Here is a 25118-nt window from a genome sequence, read left to right as displayed (position 1 = left end):
TCTTTTTTATCCTCAGTCCAACCCGTCAGAGACGCTGTGCACCCCGAAAAAAATAGACGGTAACGTAGTTTGTGTCAACACACACACACACATGTATATATTGTTATATATATATATATATATATATATATATATATATATATATACATAATGTCAAAAAAGTTATTAATGAGTATACATACAGTATATAAAACATTTACAGTGAAAACCGAAAACTTTATAAAAGCACTGATATTAAACTTCAAAGGAAGCTGGACGAGTCCACATTTAGAACTGGTTTTAATTTTCTTATATACAGAGATTCTGCTAATCTAACATCATTTTCAACTATACCTCTAAATATATTAAAATCTTCAACATTTACAATAATGTTGCACTCTTGACAGTGGTCCCTTATGGCTGAGAATAAAGGCTTTGCCAACGGTCTCCCAGTTCTACAACTCACCCCCTTATGATCATAGAATCTGAAATAGTTTTAACAGAGGAGCCAACGTACACTAGATGGCACTGAGGACATACAGATTTGTATACTATTCCTGATTCATAAGAAGGTGGCACTTTTTCTTTATGGTTTGCAAAATTCTTAATTTTGTAGTTCTTATAGAATATTACTGAAGGGGTGATTTGTGAAAAGTATTTGCTAAAAAATTAATACATTTCTTTCTTTTAAAAATCGTGCGTTTTGTCGTTCAAGAATGGTATTTTGAAATAGAAAGTCATCTTTTTAGGCCCAAATAGTTTTGGAGGCTGTATGTACATTCTGTTTAAAATACTCTTAATTTGTTGAAGAACAACTTATCGGTAAAACCGTTATCATTAAAAAAATTTTTTAACAACAACAGTTCTTTATGAAACAATTCATATGTACTGGTAAGTCTAAAAGCTCGAAAAAATAAAGTGTTAAGTGTATTAAATTTAAATGTCTTATAACAAGCACTGAGAAAATTCACCCCTAGAGCAGTAAATGTTGGTTTCCTATAGACTGTAATATTGAAATCAGTGCTTTGTCGAGAAACAAGCACGTCTGAAAAAAGGTAACTGGCTGTTTTGCTCTAATTTAGTGGTGAACTTTATCTTATTATGCTTTGTATTTATGTAGTTTAGAAACACGTTAGCTTGCCGCTCGCTCTCGATTATCAAAAAAAGGTGTCATTCACGTAACGTCGGTATAATTTAGGTTTAAAGTCAATAGGGCACAGTTCTAACCATTCTCTTTCGTATTGGCAAAGTAAAATGTTGGACAATGTTGCTGATAAAGGAGATCCTATGGCTAATCCGTCTATTTGTTCATAATATTGTCCACTGAATAAAAAGTAAGTGTTGTTTATAGCCAGTACAATCTATCTTTTAAACTCTTTCCTTGTGAAGTTACCAACACTTTCGTCGTTAACATAGATTTTGGACATTAAATATCGATGGTTTCTCTTCGAAAAAGTTTTAATATTAGTGTTTTTTATAAAGTTTTCGATTTTCATTATATATATATATATATATATATATATATATATATATATATATATATATATATATATAAACTATCCTTTTCTAGGTTGTACCTGTTTTTAATTCATGAGTCCTAAGTTTCTTCATAACTCTAGTTATCACATATCTTTATTCACCTGAACTAGACTCGCCCAAGCCAAATTTCCAGCCCTAATAGCTCAGAATGCTTTAAAGTCCTATAATTCTGGGTGATGAAGTCCGAATTCTATATATGTACACACACACACACACACACACACACACACACACACACATATATATATATATATATATATGTATATATATATATATATATATATATATATATATATATATATATATATATATATATATATATATATATATATATATATATATATATATATATATATATATATATATATATATATATATATATATATATATATATATATATATATATATATATATATATATATATATATATATATATATATATATATATATATATATATATATATATATATATATATATGTATATATGTATATACATATATATATATATATATATATATATATATATATATATATATATACTATATACAGGGCAGCTCTAGGTTTCCTGCGCCCCTAGGCTAATATTTTAATTTGCCCCCAGGTCCACCAGCTAGGAGATCTGGGGTGAGCAGTCAGTAGCTCCCCATTGGGTGACATTTCAGGATAGTTTAATTGTAAATCCAGCTACCAAATATTAAGTTGTCGCATTATGTGCAATTGCACACACACACACACACACACACACACACACACACACACACACACACACATATATATATATATATATATATATATATATATATATATATATAAAGTATAGTGTGTGTATGTGTGTGTGTATCAGGCTGGCAATTACCCCCACAAAAAAAGCCCACTAAAAAACAAACACACTTGCAAGTGGGTTTAATTTTTCTTTCGAATTTTTATTAGAAAATCAATTTATGCTAACATTAGTAAAAGCTTTTCTGAAATAAAGCTTAGCTACTATCCTCAAATATAATTTGGTGAGAATCTGCTCAATAATATTGTACGGAATCAGTTAAAATGAGCTAAAAAGTATCATCGCTAAATCTTACTATCGCTTATCAGTATCCTTTTGAGTAATCATTTTCTGTCACCATAATACCTTTTTAGGCAGGCAGCTAGCCTATCAAGTTACATGCACTAATATTAGCAAAAAAAAATTATGTGATGTTGTGATCTATCGGCTACCCTCCGACATCTATACCGTGTAAGTTAAATCAATAACCAAAATTAGGCCTAATTCCTACCTGGTAAGTGATGAATCCACGAATTTGGTGGAATCATATGCAGGATCTACGATTCTACAGTCTACCAGGAATGTTGAAGACTTGAATTAATTGTGGTAGCCTCACTCTAGAGTCTCAACTTGTAGACATGTAGGGAATGTGCAGTATGTCTGTGCTCAAGATTTCCCCACTCACGGTGTGACTCACCAAAGAAAAGAAGTGAAGTGCCTTTGTAGCTTTCAGAGGAACACACACTAACTTTACTTTTAGTAAGACAGGTAGACGGTAACTTAGCCTAATACGTTGCTCGATGGGTTGCAGCATAAAAAAATAAATAAATAAATAAAATAAAAAATCTGGAAAAATGTCCGCACTTGGAGAGAGAGAGAGAGAGAGAGAGAGAGATTCTGTGGCCCATACGCGTATGGCATGATGTAATCTCGATAATATCATGAGACTTCATTTTTTTTTTTATGGTAAGCATATCATAATTCATTCTAAAATTAATATTATTAGGTTATTAAAAGTAAATAATTCTCTTTTAAAGAATTGGTGCAGAAATATTTGTCAACTGACTCAACATTTAACTACATTACTTTGTTTTTTCCGTCTATTCAGTATTACTCAGTTCAAGTAAACTAAATGTTATCCTTGCTTTTATTGTATTTGTATGTAGTATAAAACAGCGTCATTCTTTAGAAAATGTTTAATTTCAGTTGAGACATTGTATGGAACTATGCAAAAAGTCATTGTAGCTTTCTGTATATTTTTTCTTTTATTAATATATATATATATATATATATATATATATATATATATATATATATATATAAAAGTTATGTATAATTGTTATAATTGTTCTGTATATATATAATTGCTTTGCATATATATTTATTTGTTTATTTATTTATTTATTTATTTAGTTCCCAGTTCTTGCGCCCCCTTCATTCTTGCCCTAGGCGACTGCCTGGTTTCCTTGTAAGACGAGCCGGCCCTGCTTGTCGTAGTTGACACTACAAAGAACAGTTTCTTCCAAACCGTACATGCCTCATTAATATATATATATATATATATATATATATATATATATATATATATATATATATATATATATATATATATATATATATATATATATATATGTGTGTGTGTGTGTGTGTGTGTGTGTGTAATCATATAAAGAAAATGAACTGTTTGATAGACTGAAGGGCAAGGGACGATATGGTCCACAAATAGTCAAGGAATGATTAAGATAAAAATCCATCGGTATGCAGGCTTTTATACGGCAAAAATCAATAAACGCAAGGCATTGTCTTTTTAATTACGTCATAGTTTATCAAAATTATATGGCGTCATTTTATTTATTTAATCAGCTGATCTCCAGATTGGACCATAATACACATAGACATGATATTATTAAAGCCATCACGAAACGCAATTCTTATTTTCACTGGTCACCATCATTGTGGGTGTTACGTGTCATTACGAAGTTATTAAGTAACAATAGGCGTCATATTTTTTATATTTAATCAAAACAGTCTTTAATATGCATAGCAGCGTATTCAAAAATATCCTAATGCTATGTATTATAACAGAAATATTTGAGAGATTGAACCAGGATTACACTACCAAAAAAGAATTGATTTATATAAAATCCATGTCTATGAATGACTACGAGTACGACTGGCAATTTGGCAACAAGAGAAGGTCTCATCGTTTTCTGTGAAGACGTGATCCCTCAATTTCCACTTCGAAAAAGCAAGACGTAAAAGGTCAAGCAATGGCACTGGCAAAGCTATCACGGAATATAGTTAACGGTGTCAGGAAATCACCTTTCTCCAGGTCATTGTCAGTAACACATACAAAATGTCAGAAGGCCCAGGAGGCAGACGAATTTTATGGAGATGAGCACAGAGAATTGCAAAATTCTTTGAAAAAGGTTTGTATTTTACAAGCTAAGTAGTTGCATGATATAATAACTCGCGAAATACATAAGTACTTGAGTTCCACAATTCGATATATCGAGTTTTTATGCTGTGCTGTAAGGTTAAGTTAATAGACATGCCCTATGCTTAATACGAAAATTATAGTGTCGCAAATTTCCTTTTACCTAGATAGCCTATACTGTTTTTTGTTTATGTTTTAACGCTCATTCCCATTAGCCTAGCTTGGTACTAAACACGGCAAGTTTAAGGTGTTTTCCCTGTTTTCATGTGTGCTTAAATGTTTCTAGGCTAAGGTTCATTTCGTCAACTTTAGTTTTATAGATACTGGCTCCCCTTAGGTTATATCTGACAGTTCGGGGGGCCACAGTGTGAAAGAGTTGTTTTCGGATGGGGGAAAACACAAAAGTGAAATGCAAGGATGGTTTTAACTTTACCCAACCTAGGAGGTCAGGTTCTTACCTAGTCAAGGGCTTTGCCCCCCTGGACCCCCACTGCCTAACCTAACTGAAGGAACTGTAAATTAAAGTAATAGGGTTGAGACTTTACCTAATCTAACTTAAGGTGCCAGAGCCTTAGGCTACTTAACAAGGATGGGGACAGGGAGGCTTTGCCCCTCCTGGACCTGCACCCAATCTAACCAGAACACCAGGTACTTCCATCACCAATACAGTTTAGGTTACCAGGTCTTTACCCTTTGAATAATGTCACTTTCAAAATCTTCAATAAACTTTACCTTAATCAGAATCAAAACTTGGAGAAGTATCGTGGACATGTTAGAATACCTCCTTGTAGGGTGTTTCACCATTTTTGTATTCACCCATACCCATAAACTCCACTGTGGTCCTTATGACTGTAGGATATAAGAGGGAACTAGCATCTCTAAAACCATGCCTAGTCTACTAATATGCAACCACAATGAATATCAGAAACATTAGAACAAACACTCTTGTAGGGGAGGTAGTGCTGTCACGCAATGGACTGTAGGCATTACATAAGGTTCTTTGCTATCCCTTTGGCCTCTAGCTACAGTCCCTTTTGTTCCTTTTTACCATACCTCTGTTCATATTTTCTTCCATCTTACTCTTCCACCCTCTCCTAATAATTGTTTCGTAGTGGAACTATAAAATTTTCTTTGCGGTTTCCCTTTCAGTGCTGAATAACCTCATTGGTCCCAGTGTTTGGCCTTTGGCCTAAATTCTATATTCCATTCCATTTAAAACAGACTAAAATATAGGGAAATCATAATATCAACTCAAAATTACAATTATGGTTCACAGAATAAGAACTTGCGGAAGTACACTATCATGGTGACTTTAGATTACCTCCTTGTAGGCCTATTCCACTCGACAGTTAAAGAGAGAACTGAAGCGTCACACCATCATCTAGGAGGGAATCCAGGTCAGCCTCCACCAACCTCTTTCCCCATTGGCTATCTCCCATTGCCACCAAAACCTTATGCTATTTTTAACTGGACTCCATATAAGCACTTGAGAAAATCCCCTGACGTAAAGACCTCTGGTTTGTTAGTCATGAAAAATACAAATTGATTGAAAATTTTTCATTTTGTTAAAACTAACATCAGAAATGTCCAAACAAAAAAAATGTACAATGACAAGAGGTACATGTTTGCCTAATGAAGAAATGACTTTGAACTGAAGCGGGTTTTTAAAAAAGTGCCTGAATTCCAGAATTGCACCAAATTTATGACTCTTAAATAGTAAAGCACCAGTTAGGTTTCAGGCATTTTCCATGCATTCACACTTCCCTTTGAAAATAGCAGAAGACAAACCAGATATGTAAGCCATCTGTCCCTGCAATGCACATGGACAAAGAAAATCTGATTTGGAGCTCCACTCCTGTGGCACTGTTAACATAAACAAAGAACTTAAAAAAATGCAAGGAGGTAACAACGTTCGTTGGTAAATATCTTGGTAACAGTAAATTTGTAATGAATTTTAGTAGTATTAGTTTTGTGCAAAGCAATGTACGAGATTGAAGATCACAACATGAAAGTAAAATAATACTGGTTTGTCTATGTATGTACTTAAAAAGTGAGGGAACCCTTACAAACCATCCAACAAGTTTAATGAAGAAACACATAATTCCCCTTAGTCCAAAAATTCTTTGGGACCCTGGTGTGAAACAGGATTTTGGGTGAGGGAAAAACAAAATAAGTAACAGAGTGCAACTTACAAAACAGAAGGTAGGGAATGCATGAATCGCAACATTATCAGTTGAAAAATAAAAAGCTCACGCATGTCAACAGTAGCCTAACAATCATCCAAAAATGTATAAACCCTGAATATTTTAACATTTTTATTGGCTAAAAATATTGTACATACACAATACTCATATAAGAGCTTGCCAAAGAAGTTATATAGACCAGTGTGGTTGTTGTGAAAGCTAATCTTATTAATGGAGAGTGAGTTGACATTCATACTTGTAAATACTGTTCAAATCTCTCCATTTCTTGTATGTTTAACCTTCTCTTGTCCTCACTACTATGGCATGTATTAACCAGTTGGTTGTATTGCCACGTCATCAGACCAGACTGTCATAAGTTAGATCATATGAACTATGGCATTTAGATTAGGCTTTATCACTTAGGCTTATTGCATATTTTATGACATAGTGTGATTTTTTTACGCTTATTTTTCTAGCCAACTACAGTGCATCAATTTTTTTTAAATGAACCTTACCTCTCCATTAAATAGCTTTTACTTCTGCACCAGTCTTAGTTCAACAAATTGATACAAATAAACTAGAACACTCTGTTTTCTATGAATATATGTCTTCTATCCATCTACTTCCTTGTCCCCCACCGGGGGACCCATAGGTACAAACACTCATAGCCGGTCAGACTACTTCTGTTGCTGGTTTCGGTAGGAGTTCGATAGATTGTACTTGGTTTTCTGTTGGTTTGTTCTTTTATTTTTTTTAGTATTTGTTCGGTAAGAAGCTGTAAGGTAAGAGTTGCCGTAATAGGTATTATTCCAGTGTTATTGACCCTCATGATATGTTTTTGCTGAAGGAAAAGTTATGATTGGAAAACTATATGAATCATAGTTTAATGAAATGCGGTAATTGATCACGAACGGAGAGGATAATACTTCTAAGACTTGAGTTAAAGGGATGCATGTCTTGTCTGCTTCCCCATTTAGTAACTGGTCAGGTCCTCTGCTGCTTCTCATCAATCTGTTACTCCAAATGAGCTTCCCATTGATTCTGGGCATTAGATTTGATAAAACAGGTTCATTTTTTATGTTCATTTGGTGTCAGTTTCGTGGGATATTATTACTGTATTGTTACTGTCATTAGTGTTTTCTTTTCTGTGTTACCCTCCTGAGAGTCTCGATAAGTTTGGGTTGTTTTCCGTGTTGGAGGAAGGTTTAATACCCTCGCTTTTTCTTGGCTTGTCCTTGGCACATCCTGTCTTACTCCCTCGTGGTTTGGTGCGGATCTGTGCCTGTTGTCCCGTTCCTCTGTTTGGTTTGGTAGGGCACCAGGTCCGGCATTAATGGCACCAGTTCTAGCACCAGAATTTGTTCCCTGATTGGATCAATTGGGTAAGAATAAGAGGAGTTTCCTGATGTTTTTTCCATTTGTAATTTTACTGTATTGGATCGCCTTGGTACCAGTGATGTTTTGTAACTTTCTGGTAGTATTTGAGCGAGTTTAAGCTGCCTTGTCGAGGAAAGTTACCTTTTGCTTCAGTCCCCTGTAGCTAAGGATTGTTTGCAATTAAAGGCTAGTATAAGTATCAGTTAGGTTCTAGTGAGAAGCCTAGACTATCTTTGGCTTTCCCGTGCCTTGCAGATTTGATGCACCAGTAGCATGCATCTAGAGCGAGTTTTGCAGCAATGTCGTGTTCTTGTGCATGCATATCTCTTGCTTACCCATATGCCTATGGTTGGCGCACCTATGGCTTGCACTTTTATCATGTGCACTCCCATGGCTTGGGCGCCTATCGTGTGTGCGTCTATGGCTCATATGCCTTTCATGTGCGCACCTATGGTTTTACCTATCACGTGCACACTCATGACTTGTTTACCTATCGCTTGCGTGCTTGTGGCTTGTACGCTTATTGCTAGCGTGCCTATGGTTTGCGGTCAAATCACCTGTGCGCCTTTAGTTTGCAATCATACACCTGTGCTCCTATTACCTGTATGCCTATCACTTGTGTGCTTTTCGCTTGTGCGTCTACCGATTGGGCTCTTATCGCATGTACTCCCATCACCAGTGCGTGTCTCGTGCTTGACTATTGCCCGCCTATAGAGAATCTCGCCGTGCGCCATCGTTTCGGCTCCCATTGAAGTAGGCAGGTGGTTGCCGTTAATAGTCTCATCATTCTGTTTCGGGAATTTCGACTCCTTCTCCAGCTGTGGGAGTTTCTATCGCTAAACAGTTGTTACCATTTCATTTTTCCTGATTCCCCTGTAGTTTAGGAACGATCCTGTTATCGCAAGATTTTTCTGGTCAGAATTTAGAACATTTGGTTGAGCCGACAGTTTTCCAATGGAATTAGTCTTCCTTTTGAGCCGAAGCAAGTGGTTTTGTCGGTGGTAATTAAAGAGGAGTTTTTAACCCTCGGTGGAAGCTTATCAGGAGTTAGTTTAGTGCAATCAACTGCTGCTTTTCCGCCATTGAGCGTGGTAGTCTTTGTCCTGGTCTCTCCGGTGTATTTTCGGTAGCTAAGACTTACCCTGCTGTTTCTGTGGCGGGAGGTCAGTTGCTTGTGCTTCTGTTGAGTGATGAATCAGGTGTGTGATATACAGGTATCTGATATACAACCAGTGTATAAGTGGTCGCAATTTCTTTTTTGAAAGGGTTAATTGCTTTCTGTAAGGAGAGGTTACCATAAGATTTTGTGGAAATAAACCTTTTTTTGACCTGTATTTCTTTCTTGCCACCATATATTGGAGAATGAGTACTACTTTGTAACCTAAGGGTATCTTTCCACATATGGGGATAGCACTGGGGAAGGACTAGTCCCTGTGTAAGTTTTTGATTTTGGAGTTAAAGATATTAACAAATGTTTTAGGATATTCTTGAGGGTTTTGGTGGCCCTTTTTTGTGTGTGTGAAGTATTTTAAACTCAAAAGTTGGAAAAGTGTCATGTAGGGTACTTTAGTGAACGTTAAGGTACAGAGCATTTGTGACAGTTTTGATCCTGTACAGAGCCCGCACAACAATTTAAGGAGGTTACAAAGTCCCTGTGAGAGTTTAAATAGGTATGGTACCTCTTTCGGAGTAGAGTTTACAGTAATGTAGCAATTAAGATTGGTTATGGTACTGGGTTCAGTGTAGGCAGATGACAGCACTCCTGTGGCAGTTTAGGTAACTTACAATAACTTAGGAAAATTAACCATTGAATCCTGACTATAAGGATGTATTTACCATAGTTGGAACAAGGTAGTACTTTTATTGTGTAGTCTTGTTAACAAGGTAGTACTTTTATTGTGTAGTCTTGTTTTTAATAGGAAATTATTGTTTTGCAGCTGATTGCAACTGAGATTAACCCTTATGTTGATAAATGGGAAGCAGAAGGACAGTTTCCTGCGCATGAAGTTTTCAAGAAGCTTGGCCAGGCTGGATTTTTAGGAGTCACAAAACCAGAAGGTGTTGTACTGAATATCTAATTTACACTGAGTATTCTCATTTTAAAGAACTTGTGCATCCACAGTGTGTGCAGACTCATATTTCATATTTAGTTCTTTTTCCATGTACAGTAATGAGTGTTTTCCTATGGCTAGGGAACCCTCATCCCACTGTGTTACAGTTTTAGTCATAGCTCAGCTTGCATTGCAAGTGGATTCTTAGTGACTGCTCGCATGCAATTTTCTCCATTTTTATGTCCTTTGAGGAAATTCCTATAACATTATTTTTGCAATGGAATTATGAATGCAGATAAGTGAATTTGTATTTTCATATAAATAACTTACCAAATAATTACATAGCTATAGTTTCAACTCATGCGGCAGCTTAAATGTAAAAAATCGTGGTAGCATTCCAACATTCCAATAGTTTAGTGTAGGTGACAAGCCCTGCCCACTAACAGGAGTACAGCAGACCCCCCGTATTCACGGGGATGTGTACCGCACCCCGCTCCCCTGCCCCCGCGAATAGCTAAAATCTGCAAATTTTTAAAACCCCTCAAAAAACACCTAGAACTGCCTATTTTGATAGTTTAAACACAAAAAAACCCCTCTAAAAATGCTTATACCTGAGTATTTTAATAGTTTTATCACAAAAAGTGCATTTAGTCATGAAAATATGAAAATACAGTAATTAGTGAATATTTCTCAGTGAAAAATACTCTTTCTTTTGAAGAAATTAATTTTCCACATGAATAATTGTAGAATACGTTCCACAGAGAAATCCATGAATCTGGAGTCATAAATCATGAGAGCGAATCTGGGGGTGTTTACTGTACAGTACTGGAAATGACTTAGCAAAAAACCTCATTGTTTCTGCTGGCTCTCGAGTGACATCGGGGGTTTGCTGCAGCTTTTGGTTACAGATTTTCGTTTGTATGGCTGGACTTCGGTGAAGTATCGCTTATTTTGAGTAGCCTTCAAGCCTTGATAGTTTTCAAGATCAGTTTTCCAGTTTTTGTTGTTATTCTTCATCTAGTTTTCGTTACTGTAGTGGAGGTTGCAAAACATCAATTGTCACATGACCTTTGTAGTAAGGAGACATATAGTTTGCAGTAAGTGTAGGGTGCAGTAATGCAGTAAGGAGGAATTGGTGCTGAATGTAATGATTGCCTGAGCACTTGGAAGCTTGTCAGAATGTAAGGGTTTTCAAGACACTGCAGAGGCTATTGCAAGAAGCTGGCGTCGATTTTCTAGCCACATTTTCCATGCTAAGGGGCAATTTTCTGAAGCTGGTGTCTCAATGCAACACCTTCTTCTGAGATGTCTGTGACCCAAATTGCAGATTTCCTTCTTCATCCAAGGAGATCTAGGAATCTCGTCCTCCACCATTAAGGGGTATCGGGCTGTGTTTAGCTCAGTGTTTAAACACAGGGTTCCTGAATCTTGTGTCAATCCCAGATCTTAACGACCTTGTCAAGTCCTTTGATACGTATAAGCAAGAAAGAAAGATCTGGTCTCATGGAACCTGGACGTAGTGTTGAAGTGGCTGACAAGTCCCTCTTTTGAACCCCTTAGTTCCTCTTCTTGGAGAAACTTTACTAGGAAGACTCTCTTCCTCATGGCCTTGGCTGCTGCTAACATATTAGCGGGCTCCAAGCCATCGATAAAGGGTAGGTTTTTTTTAATAAGTAGACATAGTTTGCTACTTTACCCTTGGTTTTTTAGCCAAGAACAAGGACCCTTCCAAGCCCTGGCCCCATTTTTTCTCCATGAAGACCGTAAGGGATGCCTTGGCTCTGGAGAAGAAGAGAGAGTTCTTTGTCCTGCTAGTGCTTTAAGTTATTACCTGAGCAGGACCGAGAAGATCAGAGGACCATCCAGTAGCCGCTGATGCTCTGTCAAGAACCTTTTGAAGCCTCTGACTAAGAGCGCATTGTGCTTCTTCGTCAAAGACTTAATTTCTGGGGTGCACTCTCAGATTCAGGAAGATAGTTTGCTTACTTTTAAAGTGAAAGCTCGTGACGTCAGGACAGCCTGTACCTTATTAGCCTTCAGGCACATATGTCCCTCACTTCCATTCTGCAGTCGGCGTACTGGAATTGCAAACTGATCTTTGTGTCTCACTATTTGAAAGAAGTTGAAAAGTGTTTGAAAATTGCAGTACCTTGGGGCCATTTTCAATGGCTGGCATGGTATTGGGGGAGGAAGCCTAGGAATCTCTTTTTCTGCTATCATCTCTTCAGCTTGAAGTAGGTGTCAAATTTTTGGGAGCCAGTGGGTACAATGTACCGGGAGTACCCACCAGTCTCAGTGGATGGCCTTTGGTGTTTTCAGTGTAGGTGAAAGTGTTATCTGGTTGTTTTTTATAATGGTACTGCACCCAGGGCAAGGGACTTACATATGCTTTGCTAGCCATCAGTCCTATCCTTTGCTGCAAAGCTCCCACTTAAGTAGAGGTGCCCCATGGCTTTACCGCCACGCCACTACAGGTTAAGATGAGCACCAACCAGAAGCAGTATTCACCTGCAGAAGCTCCCTTACCACGTAAGGAAATGACAAGCATTGTTTCAGTGCTAGCAATTTCTCTTTCAAAGTCATTACCATGCCTTAATGTTTTGGAATAGAATATGTCCTTGTACAGTATCCCACCCCCATTCAATGTGGGATTCAGCTATGTAGTAACCTTACTTACAGAGTTATTGGATGATTGTACAGTACTACTCACGGTGTCATAATGCTATGCTGCATAGTAAACAAGGTCTTCCAGTTTTACACTGAAACTGTGGAACAATCTTCCTGACACTGCAGTTGATGTAGATGAGAGTTAAAGATAGGATATAATACTGCTTTAAAGAGCTATGTTCCATTGGGTCAGATTTTCTGTTGCCCAACTCCAACATGTGTGCATTGTCTTTTTGTTGATTTATTTACATTCATCTGTATTGTTATGGTTTGCATCCATTTCTGTAGACTGCCTTACAAGTTAATTGACCTTTTACCCCTGTTCTATGTGAATGTGTGCAAATTTTGAATAACAATGATATTGTGGCTGTAATTTTTTTTGTTGCTCTTCTGAAGATGTAGTTTACTAATGGGCATGTATTTTTTCTTTTTTCAGAAGTGAATTCAGGTTTACCCTATATCATAATGTGATTCTGTTTTTTTGGCTGTTAGTGTAATAGGTTTCTCTGAGAGATGTAGAGTTTCATAGTTTTGTTATTTAGGGTTAGTCAGTATTGATAAAGGCAATTTTGTTCTGTATATATTTCTTTTGCATACAGTATTTCAGATTGTAATGTAATGTAGTATCTTCATCACTGAATTTAAATTGTCAGCGGTCTCTCTTAGTTAGATTGGGTAGCTTCTGAATGGGTACAGCAGGTGTAGTAGACATTTTTATGTCATGAGTGTCTTGAACTTTCAAATTTATTAATTTTCTAATGAGATTAGAATTTTCACTCTAGATACAGTTTCACTGTATACTGAGTATATGAGTACTGTATCATTAAATATCAGATTTGTTTAAATTAATGTCTTTTTTGTTCTTGACATTCACTTCTCTTAATGTATATGAGATGTTTTCTTACTACTTTACCACCAGTACTGTATTGATAGTACGGTATCTCATTCTCCATTCATTGCAGTTATCTATGAAGTTATAAATTTCTGTTTGTTCATGACTTACCTGCCAGATATATATATAGCTGTATTCTCGAAGGTCCGACCGTTTCAAATTTGGTACACGCATGATGTGGTCGGTCAGTGGTTAGTACCCATTCCGCCCGCTGGGAGGCGGTATCAGGAACCATTCCCATTTTCTATTCAGATTTTCTCTGTCACGGACTGTCAACACCTGTTGTGGTTCCTCCGCCATTTGGATTTGAAATTTGTTGTCACTTAAGTATTTTGGTTTTTTGGTATTCGACTGGATCTGTGACTTGGCATACGCCTCTTTGTGGACCGTTTTGATTTTGCTTTTGACTTTTCTTATAATTAAGATGTCTTACCTCTAGCTATCGAGTCTGTAGCTTGGGTGAATGTAAGGTGAGGCTATCAAAGACTTTGATAGTTCCTCACTCTTTATGTATGATATGTAAGTGTTCAATGCTCTATATAATCGATAATGAATGTGTGGGATTGTCTGAGGGTGAGTGGAAGAAATATGAAGCCTATATGCTTAAATTGGAGCGTGATAGGCTGAGAATCTTCCTCCTAGAGTGCATCCTTAGATGGACAGTCAGGGTTTTCTCCTACTAGTAACCCTGTAGTAAATTTTAGTACTAACCCTGTAGTTTGTTGCTGCAGAAAGGTAATTCCCTGGCTCGTGTGGAGTCAATGCGTGCTCTTGAAACTAAAGTGAATGCAATTCAAGCAAGATAGTGTTAGTGCTAGTGCCCTAGTGTTGTGGAGGGGCGTCAGATCAGCCCTATAATGCCTCTAGGCCTGGACCTCTGTCGAACTCCCAGGACCAGGGAGGGGCATGTCGAAAGCCGCATGAGGGTTCTGGGGCTTCCCACCGATCTGGCGTCCTTGGCAGGTCCTGTTGGCCTTCTGAGGCTGCCAGGGGATCGTGCTCAGGCACGCATCCTGAAGGATTGCTTCTCGTCCTCCGACACGTCCTCCCGCCTCGGGGTTGGAGCTCTCGGTTGGACTCTCGCCCTCTTAAGAGAAGCTTAGAGGAGAGGGCGCTTCACGTCCTCTTCCTCTGAGACGTTTACTACTCTTCCCGAAAGTTGCGTGGATATTCTCTGCAGAAGAGACTAAAGTGTTTTTCGAATGATCACGCTACTTCCCCCCTGTCGCGCTAAGGCAAGGGCTAGAGCTTCTTCCTGTGGAAGAGAGTATACGTCTCTCGCCCCTTTCCTTCTCTCAGGTTCAGCCCTTCTCTCCCGAGAGAGTGGCTTCTCCAGCAGCGTAAGATTTTGTTGGGTTTGCAACAACAGCTGGATGCTCTCATGAACCTTTCAAGTTTCGAATCTGCCTGTTAAGAGGTACAGACTTTCACCTTCGTCTCCCGCTTCGGGAACGATACAGAGCGTCTGTCGTCTAGAGAGAGTGTTTAGTGGCTTCCTATTCGTCTTCCCGGTTGAGGTGTTGGCCTTTTCTCTTGTCTCGCGCCAGGAGGCGCGTCTTGCTCTTCGTGCTTTCTCTCACGCTTCACGGCGCCTCACCTTGGCGGCCGGCGCGCTTTAGCCATGACGCTCCCCCGCGCGCACGCTGTGACTCTCTTCTAGTACTTGCCATGGAGCCTCGCGGCGTCACGCCATGGCGCTCAGCGCTCGCCCGCCGTATAGCTTCAAGTCTTGTGTTGACACCGCTCCAGTTGTTTATCATGTCGCACAACTACCGCTTCAACATCTGATGTCCTTCTTAATTTAGCCAGTACTTGCTTGGCAGTACATATACTAAATTGAACGATACAGAAAGATTAGCATGGCTCTTGCGCTAAGGATGACACGCTAATCGTGAAGCGTTCCATTTTATGTTTACTATCATTACTCTAGTTGGCGACTTCTTAGTTCGCTGGAGTTCCCGCCACGTATCGGCGAATCGAACTACTTTCACCACTCACTCCAAGACCCGCCAGCTGCGGAAGAACATCCTCTTTAAAGCACAGCCTTTGTATGAAGAAAACTTCTTTCGTCTTCTTCTTCCTCTGATTATCAGACTCTGGCTTTTTCTTAAGGATCTGTTTCTGAGACTTTTCAACCTTCGCTCCTCTCTCTCCACCTTAGCAGTTGTCTTTGTCTTAAGGGAAGCGTTTGTGAAAAATCGGAAATCAAATTTTCTGGGATATTTTATTTATGGCATCATACATATCCTGACTATCTTCTCAGAATTTTATTTAAAAGTTCGCCACAGTTGGAGTTATAAACAAAACAGTAACCTATCATAGTCAAATTACATTTTTTTCATATAATGTAATGATATTGTCAGTATATCGGTGGTAATTTCCTTTTAGCTATGAAATAATATCTAATGCGATCTATGGCAACCCTGTGGACATAGTGCGCATCAGCGAAAAGACAGGAATGCCGCGGGGCAGTCAGTGGCAGTCAGTCAGTAGCAGCTCAGGCTTGACTAAGTAAGACGTCGCACTGGCCAACTCAGCCGTGTTTGACACTCGCTTCATTTAGCGAAGTTATATTACTTGCAGGTCTATTTTTTGGCTTTTCATTATGTCATAAAACATCAAACTGTGTAACGGCAAGCAAATAAATACACAGAAGCAAAAAATATCGTTTTTCTCAAAACTAAAGTTATAGACATTCAAACTGCATCTCCTTCATAACAGCTTGCACCGATCTCAATGATACAAAAAGCAGAAAGCTAAATGTTTGCCCTAACAAAGGGCTTCCATGGGAAGCAACACGACCCCCACCACGAGAGAGAGTTTTTTCCAAGGAATGTCACTTCCAAGAGGTAGCAAGTGACTCCTTTCATCTCCAGACTCCTTTACAACCAGGCTTCATTTTGCACAAGCCTGGAAAGAGTGAGGGGCAGGCGTTTGGTCCCTCCTACTGTTAGAGAGAGGTTACTTGATTTCCTTCCTGTCTCCTCCTCTTTTGTTTTTGTTTCCCAGCTGCCTTCCTGTCAAACAGAAAATTGTTTGACCTGCTTTCAGATGTTCGAGCGGAGAGCAGTGAACAGGTCTTGACTCGGTGTTCCCGGGATTTTACTACAGATTGTTTCTAGTCCTAAAACTTTCAGTAGGCTGGAGACCCGTCTTGGACGTCAACAGGTCGAACAACTTGGTCGGAAGGAAAAGTTCAAGATGGAGACCTCCGCAGTCAATACTAGAGCCCTTCATCCCGGGATTGGATGGTATCTTTGGATCTCCAAGATACTTATCTTCACGCCCCAATTCATCCATCGTTCGGTGAAGTATCTCAGGTTGTCTTGGAGGACTAGACGTACCAGTTCAGGGCTCTCTGCTTTGGACTCTGCTGTACGGCCATACCACGTTGAAAAAACACCGCTTCTCGTCCGATCCAGCGAAGTTAAGCAACGTTAGTCTGGTCAGTACATTGGATGGTTGACCGCCTGGGAACACCAGATGCTGTTGGCGTCACATTTTTGCTCCGAGGTGTTTACGTCTCATGAAAAACGTTGCGATGCAGTTGCATCTGTCGCATCAGGATCTCACTCTACTTGGACGACTGGTTGATTCGAGCGTCGTCCGCGCGAAGGTATCTGGAGGACCTTCAGTTGACTCTGCAACTTTCGTGAAGTCCCTGGGACTTCTGGTCTGTGGAGAGTCGCAGCTGATCCCTCACTGTCCATTGTGTCTGGGAATTCAGATCTATTCAGCGGCTTTTTATAAGCGTCTCCGTCATAAGAACGCAGCTTCTATGCGGAAAAGTCTCGGCCTTCTTGGAAAGGAAACATGCTAGGTGAAGGAAGGAATGAGTCTGCTGGGACCATTTTCCTCGCTGGAGAAGTTTGTTTTCTGGGAGTCTGCATCTCAGGCCTCTTCAGTTCTTTTTGTTGGAGAACTGGCAAAAGCAAGGAAGACTTGAAAGAGGAATTGAGAATTCTTCCTTATATAAAGAGGATCTGGGGTGGTGGCTCGATCCAACGAAATTGCAGAAAGGGATCTCCCTCAAGCTTCTGAACCCCAACCTAGTGTTGTTTTTCCGGCCAGGTGATCAACAGGTTGGGGGGCAACACTAGAGGAGAGGAAGTGTTAGGAACCCGGAGAGAACAGGTGTCCTGGCACATCGACTTCAAAGATTTGGCGGCTATCTTTTTAGCTCGCCAATTCTTTTTTGAGGTCAAGTTTTACTGTCGTGTAGTTCTAGCAAACTCGGACAATACTACTTGTTCCCTGTTCAGCCTTGCAAGAGAGATTATTCTTTGAGCCTATGCTCGCAACATTTCGATTCTCACAGAGTTTTTGTTGCAGGGGTCGAAAAATGTTCGAGCAGACCTGCTCTGTTAACGCCATCAACTCCTGCCGAGAAGAATGGACCCTTCATCAGGAGGTTTGCCAAGATTTTTGGAAATTTTGGGGTCCGCCATCTTTGTGGATATTTTCACGACCTCAAGAACAGCGAGGCTCCTCTATAAAGCTCATCTGTACTCGACCCTGGGGCAGTTGCGATAGTTGCTCTTCCCTGGGATTGGACGGGAATAGATGTTTACGCCTTTTTCCCCGTTCTAAATTCTGGGAGAAGTCATGCGCAAGTTCGCGGCCTCACAAGGGCGAGGATGACTCTTATCCCCTCGTTTTGGCCTTCAACCACTGGTTCTCGGAGTTTCTCTTCTGGTTGGTAGACGTTCCGAGGACCCTTCCTGAGAGCAGACCTGCTCATACAAACCCACTTCACGAGATATCTTTGAATCTCCCGCTCTGAACCTGACTGCTTTCAGACTATCGAAACTTGGTCAGAGCGAAGGGGTTTTTCTGGCCAGGTAGCACGGGCCATCGCTAGAGCAAGTTCTTCATCTAAAGGATATATCTAGCGAAGTGAGCAACCTTCAAAGGTTGTGTAGAAAGAAGGGCTTTTCCTCTTCCTCTATCACTGTGAGCCAGGTTGCGGATTTTCTCCTTTACTTAAGAGAAAACTCGATATAGCAGTTCCGACTATCAAGTGTTATCGGAGCATGCTTTCGATTGTATTCAGACACAGAGGATTAGCTTTGTCTGACAATAAGGACCTCACGATCTTACGAGCTCTTTCAAGACGTCCAGGTTCCTCAGCTAATTCCCCCTGCTTGGAACTTGGACGTAATGCTCAAGTTTTGATGTTTTAGTCCTTTTGAGCCTCTCCACTCTGCATCTCTTAAGGATGTTACTCGAAAGCTTGGCATTCCTCGCGGCAAAGAGAGTGGCGAAGTTCGAGGAGCCGTCATGTGGGCTTCAAGGAAGACAATGCTGTCTATTCTTTAAGCCCTAAGTTCTTGGCTAAGAATGATAGGTCTTCTAACCCTTAGCCTAGACACTTTGAAATTAAAGGTTTAGCAGACCTTATTGGACAGGAACCTGAGGGAGTTCTATGTCAGTTAGAGCCTCTCAAGTACCTTAAAAGAACACAGGACACTCGTGGTCCCTTGGATGTTTATGGTGTTCTGTGAGAGCAACCAGTTAAACCTATGTCGAAGAATGCACTGGCATTCTTCATTAGGACGTCATTAAGGACGCACACTCTAGTTGTGACGACTCCAACTTCAAGTTGTTGAGGTTAACGCTCACGAGGTGAGGGCAGTTGCTACCTCCATGGCGTTCAAGGAAAATATGGTACTCAGTGACATTTTTAGTGCCACATTTTGGCGAAGTCAGTCCGGTGTTTGCCTCACACTCTTGGCAAGATGTTTAGGTAGCATCACGAAAATTGCTTTTCGCTGGGACCATACATTGCTGCTTCAGCAACCTTGGGGACAGGGGTAACTCTGATCCTATCCCCTTTTTAATTGTGTTTTTGTGGTTGTTGGGTCACGACTACTGGAAGGCAGTCTTCCCAATCCTTTGCAAACTAACGCTTTAGGTGTTAGTTGGGTGGTTAGTAATACTCTTTTGTCCTCTTTGTATGGTCTATGATCTAGTCACATTGTGGTCACTTCCCGTTGACAGATCATCTAGAAGTCGCCAGCTATATAGGTCACTACCTCGCTGGTCTCTAGTAAAGCAGAAGCAGACTAGAGTGGCAGTAACCACTCAGTCAGCTACGCTATCAGATAAGGAACCAAAATAATTTTACCAATACTTGGTTTTTCCTAATTCTTGGCTGTCTCTACCCCCTCCAAAGGTGGTATTCAGCTATATATATATCTGGCAGGTAAGTCTCATGAACAAAATGATATTTTAATGATAAAATAAAGTTTGTTCATACTTGCAACCGGCAGATATATATATTCATATTGCCCTCCTCCTCCCCTCAGGAGACAGTGGCGTTAGAAAATCTGAATAGAAAATGGGAATGGTTCCTGATACCCGCCCCAGCGGCGGGAATGGCACTAAGCACCTGACCGGCCACTGCGTGTACGCCGAAATTTGAAATTCTGTCGGACCTTCGAGAATACAGCTATATATATATCTGCCAGGTAAGTATGAACAAACTTTATTTTATCATTAAAATATCATATTTTTTTGAAAATATATAAATACAGTTATTACAAGACGTATTTCCTTGACTTTCTATCCGAAAGTCAGCAATAAACTTAGCAGGTATTACTATGACATATTTTATGTTAGCTTATGCTACTACAGTCTTCCGGTATTGCATTAATTGTAACTTAGGCTACTATAGTGTTTCAGTATTGCAGTAATTGTAGTATCTGTTAGATATGACTGTTTTTGTTGTTTATCTTTTTTAGAGGCAGTAATGGTTTCCTTGGTAAACAATTGTTTAATAACAAACCCATCAATCAGCATGAACCCTTTGTAGCAGTACATGATGTTCCGAGAAACATGATTTCTTTTATCTTGCAGACAGAAAAGAGCTAGCCAATAGTGACTGTCAGCACTTGTGTACCATAGACCCTTGGTAGGAACTAAGAGGGAACTAAGAGCTGTCTTCATTGTGTGCTTGTCTGGTTTGCTGTGAGCATAACCAAGGAATGATTTCTTCTGCCTTGTTTTCCAGATTTAAGGAAAAGCCATCTGTTCTCAGAAATTTTCTTCAGCATTTTCTCCTGGCATTGATGACCCTGACAGTGAGGGTGCCAGGCAGCATCTAATAAATTGATCAATCTACTATTTTATTTCTTATTTTTGCAGCTTGATGCCAACTTCCTGTATCACTGGATTATTATTCATGAAAATCATCTCTACCTCAGTTTTTGTTGTGTAATTCAGTTCTGTTTTTTAAAATGTTCCTATTTGAGCTTCATATTTTTTTCCTGTATAAAGTATTTTTTTTGTAGGCATGCTTTTTAAATTTGCTTAACTTTTGGAGATGCATTTGTACTGTGCACATATCACTTGCATTTATTCATTTTGCCTATAATTGATATCTTGTTTTTCTCTTATAGAGAAAGATAAAAGATTGCTTGCTGTGTTTATACATTATGGTAGTTTATTATTATTATTATTATTTTTTTTGTTTTGTTTATCACAGTCATCCTATTGGACTGGGTGGTTTTTATAGTGTGGGGTTCCGGGTTGCATCCTGCCTCCTTAGGAGTTCATCACTTTTCTCACTCTGTGTGCTGTTTCTAAAAACACACTCTTCTGCATGAGTCCTGGAGCGACTTCGGCTTCTGGTTTTTCCAGGTTCCTTTTCAGGGATCTTGGGATCGTGCCTATGATTATGTGTACAATTTCCACTGGCATATCCCACATCCTTCTTATTTCTATTTTCAGTTCTTGATACTTAAAAATTTTTTCTCGTTCTTTCTCATCTACTTTGGTCTTTGTCTAATTTTATCAGTCCTTCTTCCCATGCACTTCTTTGCCACTCGTCTTGACTAGTTTTCAGATATTGCCCCAATGCTGTGTAGTTATTATTTAATGTGCTTTGCAGCATCCCTTCGGCCCCTCGCTGCAGCCCCCTTCATTCCTTTTACTGTACCTCAGTTCATTTCTTTCTTCCATCTTAATTTCCACCCTCTCCTAAAAATTGTTTCGTAGTGCAACTTTGAGGTTTTGCTCCTGCTACACCTTTAAAAAATTTTTACTCTTGATTTCCTTTTTAGTGCTGAATGACCTCACAGGTCTCAGTGCTTGGCCTTTGTCGTAAATCTTATATTCCAATTTTAGTTAAAGGATATAGATATGTTCCTCTGCATGTTTATGTTTTTTGTGGGCTCAGTATGGTTTCTTGGGTGTAGTTAAAGGCTATGTCATTGTTTTGAGAAGGTTGCCCTGATGGGACCTCTCCTTAGTACTCAAGTGAATCACTAAACCTCTCAACAAGCCTTTAGTAAATCAGGGTTCACTTTCAGCTCTTATGCAGAAGACAGTCTTTCTTCTGACTTTTGCATCTTCAAGACAGGTCAGCAAACTTCTTGTACTCTCCAATAAGGTAATTGCGACTCTGGTTATCCAGGACCAATCCATTGTGCCATTTTGTCATATCTTGTCTTTCTACCTACACCAAGGGTAAAGAGGTTCTTGTTCAGTTATAGAAATCCAGCTTTTTCTCTTTACAGTATGCCAGGAAGCAGAAAACCAGTAATTTAATTTTTTATTGGCTTAGGCAAGTTATCTTTAGGTGGTATGACATCATAACTCATGTTGAAGCAGAATTCAAGTTAGAGTACCGGGCCGCAAGATCAGAGCTTTATGTACTTTGTTTCTTAAAAAGGACCTTGTTTGGAGGTGCCAGTTAGCTGTAGCATGTCTTTATCTTGGGGGCATGACTCGCTAATGGGTATACTCTTTAGGTCTGGTGATTGGAGTAGCGGGACAAAAAGTATCCACTTCTAATGAGGTTTCTAATGCTGTATTTTTATTAAAAATTATCTTAAGATAACTTTCTTTTCAATATAGCATCCTTCATGGTTTAGAATTCTAGGGTCATTTGTCACAGTGCCTCCCAAGATGGCAAATTGCTCTATTTAGGCTCCTGTTTATGTATCTGTTGTTTTTAGAGCTATGGCCACGATTCCTTTTAACAGCCCAAGGAGCTTTCTTGGGTTTCTGCAAGTTCCTATCAGCCACTTCTGGGATTTGAATAGTTTAGTCCTTCTAACCTAAGTTTGTGGTGGAACACATGTAATATATAAAAAATTTTTTTACAACCCATTACCTATAAATATACTGTAATTCCTTCCTACCAATCCTCACTTGCTCTCACTGCTACTGTAATTAGTCAAACTACACAAAACGTGAAGCATTTAGCCACTGGAGCCGTAGGATAGTAATATTGATTGTTACACAGACATTAAGACACAAATATCGTATAATATCCAATTCATGAGCCCTCAGGAATAAGTTACACCCAAGGAGAATTATAATTGATACCTGCTATGTCACCAGTTGAATTCCAGTGGCTGCCTGGATTAGAAACAATGATGTGCAGCAGCTTTGACCACTGAGCTGTTTCTCGATGGCTAAGTGGTCAAAGTCCCCGTAGGGTAGAAGAGACTCTAGCCTTGGCAGGCAACTCTTCTAGGAGAAGGACACTCTGAAATCAGACCAGTGGGTAGAAGGGACTCTTTGGCCTTGGCAGGCAACTCTTCTAGGAGAAGGACACTCTGAAATCAGACCAGTGGGTAGAAGGGACTCTTTAGCCTTGGTAGGCAACCCTTCTAAGAGAAGGTTTCTGAATACAGATCTTGTTCTCCAACCCTGGACTGTACCATAACCATTGTACCGTGGCCTTCCATGGTCTAGGGTTTGAGTTCCCTTGCCTGTTTTTTTTTGAAAAGTGTATAGGAGAGGCTGATGAGAAAGCAAAAGTTGCTTTGTGGATTATCAGGAAAGTGCCTTCGTCTTCACCTAATCTTTTCCTTCTGAGCTTTTTGTTTCCAAATCCACCCTGACTGTCCTCCCCCAGTTGTGGCAAACCTGGCAGATCTCTTTTGCCTTACAAGGTGTGCTGGCTCCACCTTGTTCATCAGTTGCTTCCAGCACTTTTTCAGTGACGTATGGTGACGTTTATTTATACTCTCAACAGAATTTTTGTAAATAATGTAAACACTGTTGTTGTTGATGGTATTGTTGTATATTGTTCTGTTGATTTTTACAATGATACTGTTATGGGTTATTTATTGGTTTTGACTCTGATTTTAAGTTGTTAATTTTAATTCTTTCGGGAGACATTGAACTGAACCTTGGGCCTGTTGCTCATTACAGAAGAAAAATTGCAAAGTACTTTCCTCAAATATAGGGGCTTAGTGTAAAATTTTTTTTGATCTCCAGAGTTGTGCCCATAGCTATGATTTGTTGTTTTTATCTGAGACTCTTCCAAGTAGTAACAAGTCCTGCATGCACAAGGTTTGGCTGCATACTCAAAGTCTGGACGACCTGTTTATTGTCAGAAAAATTTGGAGTGCGTGTGCCATGAAGTTCTACTGTATGTTTGAAAATTTTCAGTAAGTAATCCAAATATCAACAATTCTATATAAGACTGTCATTTGGAGAGGATTAGTGTGGCTCAGTCACAGAATTCAAAAGCTTCATTCGTTATTTGTGGAGACTGTAATGCAAAGCACAGGAAGTGGCTAAATTCAATTTTAGGATTACTTAAGATTTCTCTACAGGTAGGCAGCAGTAAGTTGCTGTGGACGGGATCTTTAGTGAACCAAGACCTGTTGTGTCTGGAGTTCCACAGGGCAGTGTTCTTGTACTACTGTTATTTTTGGTGTATACAAGTGACATGGTTGTTGGCCTAGAAAACAAGATTGTTCAGTATGCCAATGATGCAACGCTTGTGGGTGTAGTGAAGTCTCCACTTTTGAGAAATTAAGCTGCTCTCAGCCTCAGTTGGGACATGGACTGGATTAAGGAATGGTGTTGTCAGTGGGGTATAAGGGTGAACTCCAGTAAAACGAAGACACTATTGGTTAGCAGATCTCATACAGATTCCCCCCCCCCACCAATCCTCCCCTTCAGTTGGATGGAACTTTGTTGAATGAGTCTGAAGCCTTAACTATTCTAGCTGTAACCTTTGACTCACATCTAACTTTTCAAAAACATCTAATGAAATTTTCAGCAAATGCTGCACGAAAGTTAGGTATTTGTCGTAAGGCCTCATATATTTTATAACTGATAAAATGAATGCAACCTGTTTTAGGTCATTTGTACTCCCTTTACTAGAGTACTGTTCTCCAGTGTGGATGTCTGCTTCTGCCAGAGATTTATCTCCCTATAGATAGAGTGGTTTCTGGTGGTAGGTTTCTGTTTCCTAATAGTAGTAGTT

At 39.3% G+C, this 25118-nt stretch overlaps 1 protein-coding gene and 1 non-coding gene across 2 annotated transcripts in view; both read left to right on the top strand.

Moving 5' to 3' along the window:
* Window positions 1-4432: 4432 nt before the first annotated feature.
* The window catches only part of LOC136835309 (probable acyl-CoA dehydrogenase 6), a 59571-nt gene continuing 38885 nt past the window's right edge, over window positions 4433-25118 (top strand). The window contains exons 1-2 of the mRNA XM_067098630.1: window positions 4433-4707; window positions 10213-10333. Coding sequence (XP_066954731.1) covers window positions 4549-4707; window positions 10213-10333 — 280 coding nt within the window. The 5' untranslated portion in view covers window positions 4433-4548. The remainder of the gene's footprint in view (window positions 4708-10212; window positions 10334-25118) is intronic.
* LOC136835991 (U6 spliceosomal RNA) lies at window positions 15694-15796 on the top strand. The gene has a single exon (XR_010852328.1). It is a non-coding gene; the product is annotated as a U6 spliceosomal RNA (small nuclear RNA).

Source organism: Macrobrachium rosenbergii, chromosome 55 (assembly GCF_040412425.1).
Source record: "Macrobrachium rosenbergii isolate ZJJX-2024 chromosome 55, ASM4041242v1, whole genome shotgun sequence".
In the NCBI taxonomy this organism is placed as follows: domain Eukaryota; kingdom Metazoa; phylum Arthropoda; class Malacostraca; order Decapoda; family Palaemonidae; genus Macrobrachium; species Macrobrachium rosenbergii.
The sequence above is the reverse complement of the archived record's forward strand: the minus strand, read 5'-3'. Positions and strand labels throughout refer to the sequence as shown.